This window comes from Brassica napus, chromosome C8, assembly GCF_020379485.1.
Source record: "Brassica napus cultivar Da-Ae chromosome C8, Da-Ae, whole genome shotgun sequence".
Taxonomy (NCBI): domain Eukaryota; kingdom Viridiplantae; phylum Streptophyta; class Magnoliopsida; order Brassicales; family Brassicaceae; genus Brassica; species Brassica napus.
In genome coordinates, this window is record NC_063451.1 from 36,405,254 (window position 1) to 36,420,041 (window position 14,788).

Genomic DNA, 14,788 nt, shown 5'->3' on the forward strand with positions numbered 1-14,788 from the left:
TCGTCGTATAGACCACGTAAAAAGATTTAAACATAAATCACGTTAATTCCACGTAAGCAAAATCGTCGTAAAGTCCACGTAAAGAAAAACACGGGCCTTTGTGATTCCTCGCCATTTCTTCGTAAAAAAAAACACGGGCCTTTGTAACTGCTCGCTATTTCGTCGTAAATTTACGACGAATTTGCGACGATATGTAATCTTATATATACACCCGACCGCTCACTCTTTCTTTCCTCTCTACTTCCTCTCTACTTCCTCTCCATTTCGTAGCAATGGTAAGCCTGATTCCTCTCTAATTTGGTTAGTTTAGGATAGATTAGGTGGTTAGTATAGGGAATTTAGATAGGTTTGCGGATTTTATGTTATTTAGTGTTGATTAGGTGGATAATGTTGGAAAATATATTGTTGATGTTAATTTTAAAAATTTCATTTTTTTTCCAGGTTCGAAAAGGAAGACTTACTGCCCATTACAGAGAGATCTTCGGTGAGCCGGGTAGTCGTTTAGACCCGGCCTCTTCTTCCGCTCCCAGTTCTTCGGGCCAGGAGACTGTCCCCGAGACTCAGTACACTCAGAGAGTCTCTGGGTCTACTTCTTCTAGTGCACCATCGGCTCCTCATGTGCCTCCTCCGATGCCTCCTCCTGTGCCTCCTCCGATGGCACCTCCGATGGTCGCTGATATTCATCCTGATCTGATGGTGCCTCCGAGTGCTCCTTACTCGCAGTACACGGTAGAGGACATTCTCAGTCTGCCAGGCAGAGAAGGTTTACCAGTCATCGACCCAGACCGACCGGACGGAACGTTGTGGTATGTTGCATTAATTTTTTTAATTCGTTTAAATATCTTTTATAACATTAAAAAATAATTTATATTTTAAATTTGTATTTTCCAGGTGGGGGGTTGACGGATGTCTTGCATCGGACGTAACCGACACGATCAAGGGTTACTTCTCCATGGCACATCCAAACTGGAGTAAGACGCCTCACTACGTCAGAAAGACGTGGTTCAAAATTTACGCTGTAAGTTTCTATTAATTAATTATATATATTTTAATTTTTTCATGATTTATATATATACTTTCTAAAAAACTAATTGTTAATTTATTTTTTCCAACAGCAAAAATATAATTGGGCTTTGGGGATCACTGAGAGGGTGAGGAAGAAGTTTAACGCGAAAGCGAAAGTTCGCTTGTTGGACACGGTCTCCAACTGGAAGGGTGACTGGATCGTGAAGGGGTATGAGCGTGGCAAACCCGCTGAGCTCACCACGGACGTGTGGGATGGCCTCATCCGTTATTGGCGCCTTCCTGATTCGATTAGAATCGCCCAGGCTTGCTCTAACTCCCGTAACACGGTCGATGAGCACGGGAACGGGCCGATGCTTCACACTACGGGCCAAAAACCCCACGCCGGTGTCCGTTTGGAAATGGTAATTAAATATTTTATTAAATAATTTTTTAATAATTATATTAATTTATTCTAACTTTCTTAACTGTTTTTTAGGCCAAAGAGACGGGACATCTCCCGTCTCTTATGGAACTTTACGAGAGGACCCACAAGAACAAGGCGGGCGTATTTGTAGATGGCAAGTCCGAGCAAATCTACAACGACGTAGTTGCTCGGGTTGAAGACCGCCAGACTCAGCTGACCCAGCAGTCTACCGACGGATTACCCGTCACCTTATCCACACTTGAAGTGGATAAGATTTACGAGGAGGTAAATTTTCAAAAAAATTAATTTTTAATTATTCATTTAATTTAACTTTAAATATTTACTTACAATATTTATTTTTTGTTTTTAAGGTTGTCCCTAAAAAAAAGGGACGGACGTTGGGTATTGGTTCCGTCAACGATGTTCCGAGAGCGACATCGTCTTATGGTCAGCGACGGGATGATGAAGTCACGGAGCTGCGTAGAGAGTCCGCTCAGCTGCGTAACGAGTTGACCGCGACAAAATCTCGTATGGGTGGAGTCGAGGGCTTCTTGGACGTTATTGCGGCCACAAATCCGGAATGGGAGTCCATGTTGAGGAACATGCGACAACAACATCCCATTCATGGCGAGTCATCCGACGACGTACATAACGAGGCGGATGTTACGAGGAGGAGTGATGAATTCTACCGGGCGATGAACGACCCTTAGTTTTTTTTTTGTTGTTGTATTATATAAATTCAAAACTTATTTATTTATAAAATATTTTCATATGAATTTATTTTTATTTTGAATTTTAATTTATTATTAAATTAAATAATTTTAATTATTTTTTAATTATATTTTAAAATTCTGTAAAATAATAAAAACGAAGTAAATTCGTAGCTAAAGTACGACCTCTTTACGTGGAAATCTTACGAGGAAATGACGAGAAACAGTTTACGAGTATTTTACGAGGAATTATTTACGAGGAAATAACGAGGAAATGTTTACGACCATTTTACGAGGAAATCATTTCGTGGTTGTTACGTGTATTTTGCGAGGAAAATCTTTCAAGGTATTTACGTGTAGATTACGAGGAACTGTTTTCGAGTTATTTACGAGGAATTGTAGCGACGTCCTTACGAGGAATTGTAGCGACGTCTTTACGACGAATCGTTCTACTTCGTCTTTACGACGAAATATATTCCTCGCTAAGTTACGACGAATTAGCGAGGAAATATGTGTTACGACGGACGTGTAACGAGCAAACGCGTTTCCTCGCTAATTCGTCGTAAAGCCTCTTTTACGACGAAATAACGAGGAAAACCGCCATCGTTAAGATTATGTTTTCTTGTAGTGTATTTGTTAGCGGTGACGTGAGCCTCTCGTATAAAGCATATTTAATTTCAATAATTTTGCATTTATATATTTGTTGATTCTAAGATTAGCGATTTCTGAGTCAAAATTATATTTTATTTTTTTCAAAATTTTGAATAATATTCTTTTGAGATGTTTTTTTGCCATATCTCCATATTTTGACCTTACCTATCACCATCTTTGTATTTCGTTTACCTCACCGGTGTTTCTCCCAGGAATGATTGTTATGTTTTGGAGTAGAGTTCTTATTGTCCGTCTTGTCTTGTGAGATTATCTCGTATTTATTGTAGATCGGGTCTATGAGTTCTAAGTTGTGCGGTTGTTTCTCACTGCGCTGTAGGTTGTCCTGGTCAATATTAATTGCTCTTCTTCTTCATTCAATTTTGGCTGATGTTGGAGACTGCATCTTCTTGGGTTGTGTCAGTGTTTAGGCGTCATTGATGTTTTTTCCTCGTCGTTGACTTGACGTCGATAGTCCCTGCTTGTATTGGTTTTAAAATTTTGTTTTTTCGTGATCTACCTTCTTTGATCTCTTTCATAGCTTGAGTACGGCTCTACGATTTGTTAATTTCATTTGCATTCCCTTCCCTCGCTGTTATCTCATCTCGTTGAAGTTTTCATTGTTGCTTGCGTCTCTAGAAGCTCTCATTTCTGTCATGTTTGCTACTCTAGGTTTGGATAGTGTTTTCCTCTGTGTATGCTCAGTGGGTTTGGAAGGTTGTTTATGGTATCAAGCTTGAGCTCTGGTTTCTCGGTGGTTGGCTTCCATTCTCACTCCCTCAGGATGTTTCTTTTCTTTCCATGTTTCCCTTGGTATAGGTGTACGGAGTTAGTTTCATAGAGCTTTGGTCCTTTTTATCCAGAGTTTTGTCGTTCTTCGTTGGCATGGGCGTCTTGCTTTAGTTTGTGAGGTGCTTCTTACCTCTTAGCTGGTGGCTGGGCTTTTGGGGCTTTAGGCATGTGTCTTCCTACTTTTGCTGACTTTGGCGTTTTGGTTATTATTTTTCTTCTGACTCGCTTTTTTGGTTCTTTGCGTTGGAACTCTATCACACACATTTGTGTTCCGAGGATTACTTTGTCTCAGATTTTATCTTTTTGTTTTTTTCTGACTTCTGATTATTTAAGCTAAAACACTTTATGGTAAGATGAGGGTAATTTAGTGAAATAAATATTTAATTTGTAAATTAAAAAAATAGAAAATAGTAAAAAATAATAAATAGTGAAAGTTAATATTATTTTTAGTTGTTCATAAATTAAATATTTAAAATTATTTATATTATTTTGCTTATTTTTTTATTCATCTTGTATTTTACTGACCAATAAAATAATTATCAAATTTCATATAATGATTCTTTGTGCGAGAACGATTAGATAACTTAAATTCTCAGAAATTCTATTAGATTCGAAAATTTCGCCTTCTTTTGTTATTTGTTTATTTATTGTAATTTTCTGAGTTTTTGCATTATTCAAGTTCCATAGGTAATTTTTTAATATAACAAACATGTGAATTTTGATGAGAAAATAAAAAAGAACACGTGGCAGCAAATCCCCATGCCACTTGTCAGAAGAAAGAAAAATAAAATGATTATTTGTGGGAGAACGATTAGATAATGTTGGACATGAACTTTGTCTCCAACAAGGCCTATAAGATAATGGGCTCATCCCATTTGAAAGGGGGTCACTAGGAAACCCTAGACCTCTTCTTTCTATAAATAAGGAGTAAACCTCCTTTGAGAGGGGACTCTTGGCTCTCTTGGACTCTCTTTTGGTCTCTCATCAATCTCTCTACTTCTAGAGAGAGAAACACCTCCCCACATGCTTTCACCTAAGCACTTGTGATCCTTTGTTTTAGAACTACGATTGGCTTGATCTCCTTTCGGGGTACGTAAGCAACCCTTCACCGGGTCCAGCTATAATCATTAAACACCCTTTTCTTATTCTCTTCGAGTCCTCGTCTCATTCATTCAAGTGCAGATCTTTCTCTCGCCACTTGACCGACGAGTCGTCACTCAGTCGTCGTCACTCGACCGACGAGTCCTCACTCGAACTACGAGTCTTCACTTGACTGACGAGTCCTCACTTCGACCGACGAGTCCTCACTTCGACCGATGAGTCCTCACTTGACCAACGAGTCCTCACTCGACCGAAGAGTCGTCACTCGACCGTTCTGTCGTCACTCGGCGCAGAGCATTCTCTCGCAGTCGCCCCTTTTTCTTATTCTCTTCGAGTCGTCTCCATCCGGTTCAAGCTCAGCATAAAGACTTCTCCTAACCCCACTGACGAGTCCTCGTCTCGTTTATTCACTAGTTTGTTGACAGTTCTCGGTTCAAACAGTTGGCGCCCACCGTGAGGCATGGGGAAGTATCTTCGAGGAAGATTGAACTGGAGTCCGTTCTGTTGTCACTCGACCGACGAGTCCTCACTTGACTCACGAGTCTTCACTTGACCGACGAATCCTCACTCGACCGAAGAGTCGTCACTCGATCGTTCTGTCGTCACTCGGCGCAGAGCGTTCTCTCGCAGTCGCTTCGCTCGATCTCTCGCGGTCACTCACTCGCTCTCACGGTCACGGTCACATAACAAAACAATCTCCCAACATGTAGGAGCGCGAATTGTTTTGAGCGATGCTTACGCACGAGCACGACCTTGTCTCTCGGACAAACGTACTAGCACTCGCACCCACTAACGAGCATGTCCTGATCAGACACATACTCGAGGGATTTTCGGTCGTATCGCGGTCCAGACCCATGCGATCGAGACGACAACTTTCAATCATCTTATAATCCTCTAAAGCCGGGCTTGGCCAACCTAACATTTTTAGGATTACTTCAAGATCGAGTGAAAACCGTTGTTGCTCGAAAATATAAACGATTGTCTTCGAAACTCGAAAATTTAAACTGTTATCGAGGACTCGAACTGACGGCATGATGTGTCAAAATTTGATAAGACCGAGTCATCGACTCTCCGGTTTAATTCAAGACATCGACCAAATTGCCAAATCCAAATCGTTTAAACCCAATATTCAAAGTAGAATTCAGCGACTCGTCGAAGGCCAACTGGCACTCTCGAGTTGACCCACCGCACGACTCGCAGTTGCTCATATCTCTTTCTCGCGGTCACTCGACTTGCAACTCTTGCGGTCACTCGACTCGCACTCTTACGGTCACTTGATTCGCTCCTTGCGGTCACTCGACTCGCACTCTTGCGGTCACTCGACTCGCACTCTTTGCGGTCACTCGACTCGCTCCCTTGCGGTCACTCGACTCGCTCTCTCGAAGTCACTCGGCTCGGATCGCTCTCTCGCAGTCACTCAGATTGCTCGCAAGTCTCGAGCATGACGTGATACCGCGAAGACACGTCCACCCGTGACGATTTGATTGTGCGAAGACACGTCCACCCGTGACGATTTGATTGTGCGAAGACACGTCCACCCGTGGCGATTTGATTGTGATGGTTTGCTCATGGCGGTACGTTCATGATGATGTCTACGACGACTTGTCTTTGGCAGTGTGTCGATTGACACTTCATCCATGGCAACTTGCTCCGATGGTTCAGAACACTGTCCTCACAGATCGTTCGTGCAATCATCCCAGAGTAAGAAGTCTGATCGGAATCAGAAGTATGTCGATGACAGCTCGCCCAAGACGGTCCGTCTATGACATTTCATCTATGACAACCTAACCATGACGGCCCATTCATGATAATTGTCTGCGTCGTTCTCTTGCAGTCGTTCGACTCGATCTCTCGCGGTTACTCGGCGCATATCGATCTCTCGCAGTCTCTCAGATCTCTCTCTCCTCGCGGAGTTGACGTGTCGACTCAGCAACAAGGACTCGCTGAGGCGTATCCATATTTGTTGTATCCATCATGGCTTCACGATGAATCGTCTCGAAAACAGTCGACTCGCACTCTTGCGGTTATTCGGCGCAGATCGATCTCTCGCAGTCGCTCATATCTCTCTCCTCGCGGAGTTGACGTGTCGACTCAGCGCTGAGTCCATTTTCTTATAAACCCTCTTCGTAAAATTCATTGAGATCAACTCCATCTCTCTCAATGAACTGGGGGGCTTACTGTTGGACATGGACTTTGTCTCCAACAAGGCCTATAAGATAATGGGCTCAGCCCATTTGAAAGAGGGTCACTAGAAAACCCTAGACCTCTTCTTTCTATAAATAAGGAGTCAACCTCCTTTGAGAGGGGACTCTTGGCTCTCTTGGACTCTCATTTGGTCTCTCATCAATCTCTCTACTTCTAGAGAGAGAAACACCTCTCCACATGCTTTCACCTAAGCACTTGTGATCCTTTGTTGTAGAACTACGATTGGCGTGATCTCCTTTCGGGGTACGTAGGCAACCCTTCACCGGGTCCAACTATAATCATTAAACACCTTTTTCTTATTCTCTTCGAGTCCTCGTCTCGTTCATTCAAGTGCAGATCTTTCTCTCGCCAGTTGACCGACGAGTCGTCACTCCATCGACGAGTCGTCACTCGACCGACGAGTCCTCACTCGAACTACGAGTCTTCACTTGACTGACGAGTCCTCACTTCGACCGACAAGTCCTCACTTCGACCGACGAGTCGTCACTCGACCGTTCTGTCGTCACTCGGCGCAGAGCGTTCTCTCGCATTCGCCCCTTTTTCTTATTCTCTTCGAGTCGCCTCCATCCGGTTCAAGCTCAGCATAAAGACTTCTCCTAACCCCACTGACGAGTCCTCGTCTCGTTTATTCACTAGTTTGTTGATAGTTCTCGGTTCAAACAGATAACTTAAATTCTCAGAAATTCTATTAGATTCGAAAATTTCGCCTTCTTTTGTTATTTGTTTATTTATTCTAATTTTCTGAGTTTTTGCATTATTAAAATTCCATCGGTAATTTTTTAATATAACAAACATGTGAATTTTGATGAGAAAATAAAAAAGAACACGTGGCAGCAATCAGAAGAAAAGAAAATGTCTACTTCATATATATATAGATTTGAATTTTCCTTCTTTCCAGGAATGGCATTTTAATCAAAACTTGACATAACAAAAGCATAGCAAGGAGTTTTATTTATATACTTCAAATACAAAAGATTGGTGGAAATAGCCTCTCCAACACCAAGTTGTTTACATGGAAAATAAACAACTTTGTGGTCGTGTGTTACTTTGACAAAACATTCGACTCACGTATATTATCGTTACGTATATAACTTTTTTTTTGTTAACCAAAAAAAAGCTACAGAGAAAACAACCAAGTTAGAGGAATTTTCAACAGTACTAGAAATGAGCAAGAGTATGTTACATGACACTGCTTCAAGCAACAAATAACTTCCCGAGCTCAATGATTTCCTGTAAGACTGAAAATTAGAAAACAACCAAGTTACAACATTTTGCTAGTTAATCATTTAGGTGGTCTTCAAGGAATCCGTGGTTCTACTAATATAGATTAGATTATGACGGTTTTCAAGTTTAATGATTCGACTCAGAATTCTTTAGGAGTAAATCCTAATCTGGTTCGAGGAGTTGTACTGTTTCATACAACTGTATATTGATTTTGTGAATGCAGGATGATATTTCACAAAAAGCTCTAACTAATAAACAAAACAAAAAGCTTGGCAGACAATTAGAATTGTATTTGAGATCATTCGGAAATGGTGAACTCGTCCAAAAAATCATGTCCATGAGAGGAAAACTTCATGAAAAAGCCTTCACTTAGTGTCAGCATAATCAAAATCAAGGTTACATAAAGAGCAAATCTCCAAAATAGCACATCTCTAAGTTTATATCACAAAAATAACACTCCAAAACTAAAATGACCAAAATAGCACCTTTCTAAGTTTATCCTTTGAAAATTTTAATTTTTTTATTTTTCAAAATTGAAATCTTATCCCCAAAACCTTATTTCTCAACTCTAAACCCTAAACCCTAAACCCTAAACCCTAAACCCTAAACCCTAAACCCTAAACCCTAAACCCTAAACCCTAAACCCTAAACCCTAAACTCTAAACTCTAAACTCTAAACTCTAAACTCTAAACTCTAAACCCTAAACCCTAAATCCTAAATCCCACCCTTTAACTCTAAACCCTAAATTTGTGACTTTTGATAAAACATTAAGTGTTATTTTTGTAACTTTTGAACTTGAGTGCTAGTTTGGAAACAAAAACTTGATTTATTGCTATTTTTGTCTTTTTCTCTTACATAAACTCGACTTTGAATAAAGAGGGAAGAGTGATAAGATATCAGTATGCAGCAGAGACGGATGCAGAGTATACAACTGAGACCAAAGGGGATGAGACTAATCGTTAATGATAATCATGCAGTGAACCCAAACAGTGTGTAAACAACAACCATTCTAGAAATCAAATCAAAGAGAGTAAAGTTTCCATCTTTCTACCATCAATAAGCAAGATACCATTATCAAGAAAACAAGCACAACCTAAACAAAGCATTTCCGCAAAAGCTAAGCTTTCAATCGCAAAATGATAAACCATTTCAACGGAGATAATAATAATAATAATCCAAAACTCGAGTCATTGTAATTGAAAACAAGAAAGCATCTAACGATAAGATAAAACAAGAAAGACAACATCTTTTCTCGATCCTTACTTAGTTCTCAGGGATGTCAATCTCACCCTCCTGAATCTCCTGCTGGAGATCCTTGGGGTCCTTCCCATCAACAGTACACCCAACAGACACACACGTCCCGAGAATCTCCCTCACGGTCCCACTCAGCTCCTTGGCAATCGATCTCGGCCTCATGATCCTCGCGATCTCAATCACATCGTCAAACGAAATGTTCCCGTTGTGCTTGATGTTCTTCACCTTCTTACGGTCCCTCTCCGGCTCCTTCAACGCCTTGATGACGAGCGCCGCGGCGGACGGAACCACCGTGACTTTCGCCTGACGGTTCTGAACCGTTAGCTTGACGGTGACGCGGAGGCCTTTCCACTCCTTGGCGGTCTCCTTGGCGATGTCTTCTCCGATCTTCTTCGGGGCGAGACCGAGGGGTCCGATCTTGGGGGCGAGGGAGCTCGCGGCTCCGACTTCGCCTCCGGTGACGCGGACGTAGACGTCGACGATCTGGCTAGGGTCCAACTTCGGCGGCATTGTTGTTTGTTGTTAGGTTTTGGTGTGGAATGAGAGAGTGTGAGGGGGCGCACAAGGAATTTTTAGGGTTTTGATTCTGAATAAATGTGATTGAAACCTAGGGCTTTTATATTTGTTGAATTACGAGTTTGTCCTTCTCGTATAACGGCCCACCCAGCCCAATAATATATGGGGTTTTAAGAAATTCATAAAAGCATAGCATTTTTAGAATCACTTGGGTTTGGATCAAATTCGATGATTGTTGGGAATTTTAGGTTGACAACGTAGTTTGGAGGATTTAATTTATTTTCGAAGGGTTGTTGAGCAATGGTCATGTTTATATAACACAATCTTATAATATAAAGAAGAGCTTCACTCTTTTCTTAGAACACCACATCATCAATTCGGATGCCCATAGCGTGACACGTGTTCTCTCTAACTAAACTCATCGTTTCATTAAAAAGAATCGGCTCACGTGTTTGACATTTATGATTGGCCTCAGATATTAGGCATGGTTTTATTGGCCCAAAATTTATTTCATAACACAGTCCACATCTGTGAAAATAATCCACCGACTTATCTTCTGCTTGCTCTGTGTAAAGCCATCGTCTTTGTCGATTGATATTCAATCCAATGTCCAGCAGCGTAAACTCTTGCATTCAATCAACCTAATAAATGCTTTCATTAACACCCCTGAATCACTCCTTCGACTACGCTGCATTCAGTACACCCCTCCTTTTATGGTTGCGAAAATGTACCTATAAATAAGGAAGTAGCTTTCGTGAAATTCATCACTTTCTCCCTCTCAATCATTATAACCATCCGAAACACAAACACCACCAATAGAATACAAAATGAATCGGTTCATAGAATTTGAAGGGAGACAAGAAAAGAACACACGAAAAGCTTTCCTTTGTTGAAGAACAAACTGGTTCGTCCCCGGTTCAGCTGAGAAGAACTTCAATTCACCAAATATTTGCGTCATGAAAACCAAACCTTATGAGGCGACAATCTCATCAATGAAAGGCTCAGGATTCTCCATCATGTGAGCTCCGAACAGCTGAAGAGTCTCACCTATGAGAGAAGCCCGAGACTTCCCAGAGGAAGACCCAACCGCCGGAAACGATTACAGCGGAGTAGGAGGAAAGCGGCGGCGAGGGAATAGAGGAAGAGGATGTATGCAGTGAAGGAGAAGAAGAAAGCTACTGATGATGGTAGAAAGGATAGAAAGAATAGAGTATAATGGAAAGGGGAGAGAGGAACATGATCTTTCATCATTATCTCTTTTGCATTCTTCGTTTTTTTCTATTTAAATTATATTCCTTGAATATATGATTTCTTGAATATGAAATAACTATTCATTTTTATTACGATTCTATAGCATTCTAGATTTGCTCGGAGATAGATATCAACATTTGAAATTTGTTTTGTTTTTGTCAAATAACGTAAATCATTCTCAGTAATTAAGAAAATTACTACATTAAATATAATTTAGTAATTAAGATTTTGGTCTAAGAATATCATTTATTATTAGCCTTTTCCTTTTTATTCTCTGATATTTTTTTTGTCACAGATATTATATAAACAATTAATTAGTTCTTTCAACAGAGAAGGTCAAGGTTGACAGAAAAAAATGAATAGAGCTTTGAATCTGAATAAATGTGATTGAAACCTAGGGCTTTATATTTGTTGAATTACGAGTTTGTCCTTTTCGTTGCCCAGCCCAAGTATATATGGGTATTTAAGAAATTCATAAAAGCATAGCATTTTTAGAGTCAGTTGGGTTTGGCTCAAATTCGATGAATGTTTGGAATTTTAGGTTACAAACTTGCAACAGTCATCTATCTATATATATTTTTTTTTTGCCATCGGGAAAAATTCGTGAAATACTTGTTTTGATACACAAGCTGACGGCATAACAAAAAAGCCCAAGAAGCAAAAGCCACATAAAGACGGCATCTAAAACCCACGCATGGATGATTTACTGACAATTAAAACTGCAAATAAACTCATATGACTAGTAACTACACACGAGCATTAAACAAAACAATTCAACAGACTTTAGAATCAAGCACAAGCCAATGATCGGGAAAATATCGTTGCTGCCCATAGCCCGCCACACAATAACATCCACTTCTAATAACCACACCATGACTTACCGTTGCTGCTTACGCCCGCCAAACGATAACGTCCAAGAACCTGAAACTTCATAACCCAACAAGAGGGACCGCCATTCGATCAAACACAACCTTCGGATACGCATGCGATGCACTCATATACGTCCGCTTAATCCTAGATAGAAGCCCAACCAAAACCCCACAAAGACGAAGCCTTGCCAATTGAAATTCTCGGGATATACTCCCGGATGAAAAACCACACCACACGGCAAGCAATCACTGCACCCATGAACTCTAAAATAAAGTCTGCTAAATCAAGTGTTAAACTCCACGCATAGCAATAACCAAACCTTGAACTGAGCGGCCAAAAAGGAGATACAACCACCACATACGCTAATTCCGTTTCCAAACCATACCACTCTAGATAAACCAAAAACAACATACGACCATACTAACACACCATAGACCAAACCGAACACACAAGACACTACAATCTATAGCAAGAGCCACAAACATGAGAGCTTCAGAACCGTCATACTTAATGGCTTCGCCGGCGCCAGACTCAACCCACACGCCCTAAGCCACCACAAAGACCATTACTCTACCTAATTCAATCGAATCTCCAACCCGGGTCAAGCCGCAAAGGATCTGAAACTCCAAATCTGCAGAGACCTCCAAACAAATCAACCACACAGACTGTTTCCACTTGCCCCACCGCTGCTTCTCGACGAGATTTTGCAGTGACACAAGCTTTTGGAGCCATCACCCTAAACAGATCCAGATTCATAGCTAATCACCAATCCTAACACACAAATCTACAAAAGGATAAGGAAACTAAGAAAACTTGACCGCGGTGGCGCTAACGAAGCCACCACGCGCCGGTCACCGGAGTTTGAAGAGATGAGGCTGAGAGGAGAGGAGTAGGGAACGGGAGAGAAGATGGTTTGTGAGAAGATGTGGCATGGACGGTCCATAATTTGAGGAATTTGATGATTTGTCATATTCTCCATAATTTTAGGCTTAGTCATATTTTAAGATTATTTATTAATTTTACTAAATAATTTTAATGATTTAGCTGATAACTTATCATTATCTTCAGAATAATTAAAAATTCAAATGAAAAATATCATAGTTAAATTTATATTATATTTACTTTATTAATATTAAAATATTATATACATTTTTATATAATATTTGGCTAGTAATATTAAATGATTCTATTTTAATATATACTATATCTTTTCTCCGCGCTACGCGCGGATTAGATACACTAATTTTCACCATTTTAATTTATATTATATTTGAAAGTAGTTTTACGTAATATTTATAGTATTTCTAACATAATAATAAAGTAGCTTGGGGTATTTTTAAATTGTGATTTCTTTAACATGGTGAGCTCTGTGTTTCGTACATTAGTTTAGTTTTGCATATTTTTCCTGGTTCTTCTAATAATATTAAGGGAAAATTCTAATTTTACCATAGAATTGATACTATTTTAAAATATCTTTAAAGAATAATTTTCCACAAATACCTTAAATTTGTAATAAAAAACTAAATGAATCCTCATAATCATTTTTAAATATGTAAGAATTATGTATGGACGTTTACCCAATTCCAGCCTTTAAATAATAAACCCCAAATATTTGTCATTAAATCTTAAACTCAAATGTTAGGATAGTTTTGATTAAATGCATTTTTGGAAAGTTATATCTAATTTGTGGTATTATAAGCAATTTCTCTATAATGTAATTGGAACTGTTGAAGTATAATTGTGTTGTTGGTATTAAAGCAAACAATATATCTATTTTTCAATAATTTAAAATATCGTACATGATAATTTAATATTTTTGTATTTAAATTTGTATGCTTTATAATTATCTAAAACTTTCACTTCTTCGTCCCATATAAATAGCTATATGATAGTGGAAATGCAAAAACTGTTTTAGATGAAATTGTTGTTTTTTTTAAAGTGAAATTGTTGTTTGTTTTTAACATAAAAATTAAAATTGGGTTGAGAATCCAGCAAGATCATGTTATTAGAGTGTTTCGTTCATGTTAATTCTAAATAAAATTTAATTACTTGACAGTGTAAGATAGTTATACTCGTAATGATTTAAAATGAAATAGGTGTATAATAAAATGAAAAATATATATTTAGAAAATATATTTAAAATTATAATGCATGCAAAAATTTCCTAACAATTCATTCTTTCTAACTATCCCTTTGTATTTTTCAGTTTTAAGTTTTTTCGTAGACGCATAAACAGAAACATCAATATAGTTTTGTTATAAATAACGTTCACAAAGATTAGTAGTACTATTAGCTATCTTAGATTAATGTGAAATATTAAAGATGAAGGTAGATTTAATCATTATTAGGCATTTAGAAGGTTTTTTTGTACAACTAACCAAATTAGTTGTTTATGCATGAATAATTTTCTGTAAATTTTAAACTTATTATTATGAGATTTTGAGTCTTACTGTATGGTATAATTAGAGTAAAGTGAAAAAGGTAAAAAATCTTTTCACCTTCAGCTGGTTTACTCTCATTCTTCCCGTTTACTATAAAAATAAAAATAAAAGTAAAATTTATCTCACCTTGGATGAAATGGAAAAGTTAACGCCAACGGTATTGTTTTGTTTCATCCTATTTTCACTTTTCTTTTCCACCTTTTTACTCTATTGATTAACCAATCACATCCTTTATATATGTTTTGTTACGAACAAATAATATTTATAACTTAACTATTTTATAAATTAAAAAGGTGTGATTGTTTTGGGTTGAGTTTTGTAAGTACTTACGACTGCTTCATTTTCC

At 38.8% G+C, this 14,788-nt stretch overlaps 1 protein-coding gene across 1 annotated transcript; it reads right to left on the bottom strand.

Annotated features, from left to right (window-relative positions):
* Window positions 1–7,817: 7,817 nt before the first annotated feature.
* On the bottom strand, window positions 7,818–10,046 carry LOC106433960 (60S ribosomal protein L12-2). The gene is made up of 2 exons (XM_013874799.3): window positions 9,374–10,046; window positions 7,818–8,123 (listed from the first exon to the last, which is right to left on the bottom strand). Exon 1 carries the CDS (start codon window positions 9,872–9,874, stop codon window positions 9,374–9,376), a length of 501 nt encoding a protein of 166 aa, XP_013730253.1. The 5' UTR covers window positions 9,875–10,046; the 3' UTR covers window positions 7,818–8,123.
* Between the last annotated feature and the right edge of the window lie 4,742 nt (window positions 10,047–14,788).

Excerpts from the sequence above, each read along its gene's own strand:
- LOC106433960 (XM_013874799.3), bottom strand. The coding sequence starts at position 9,874 with ATGCCGCCGAAGTTGGACCCTAGCCAGATCGTCGACGTCTACGTCCGC.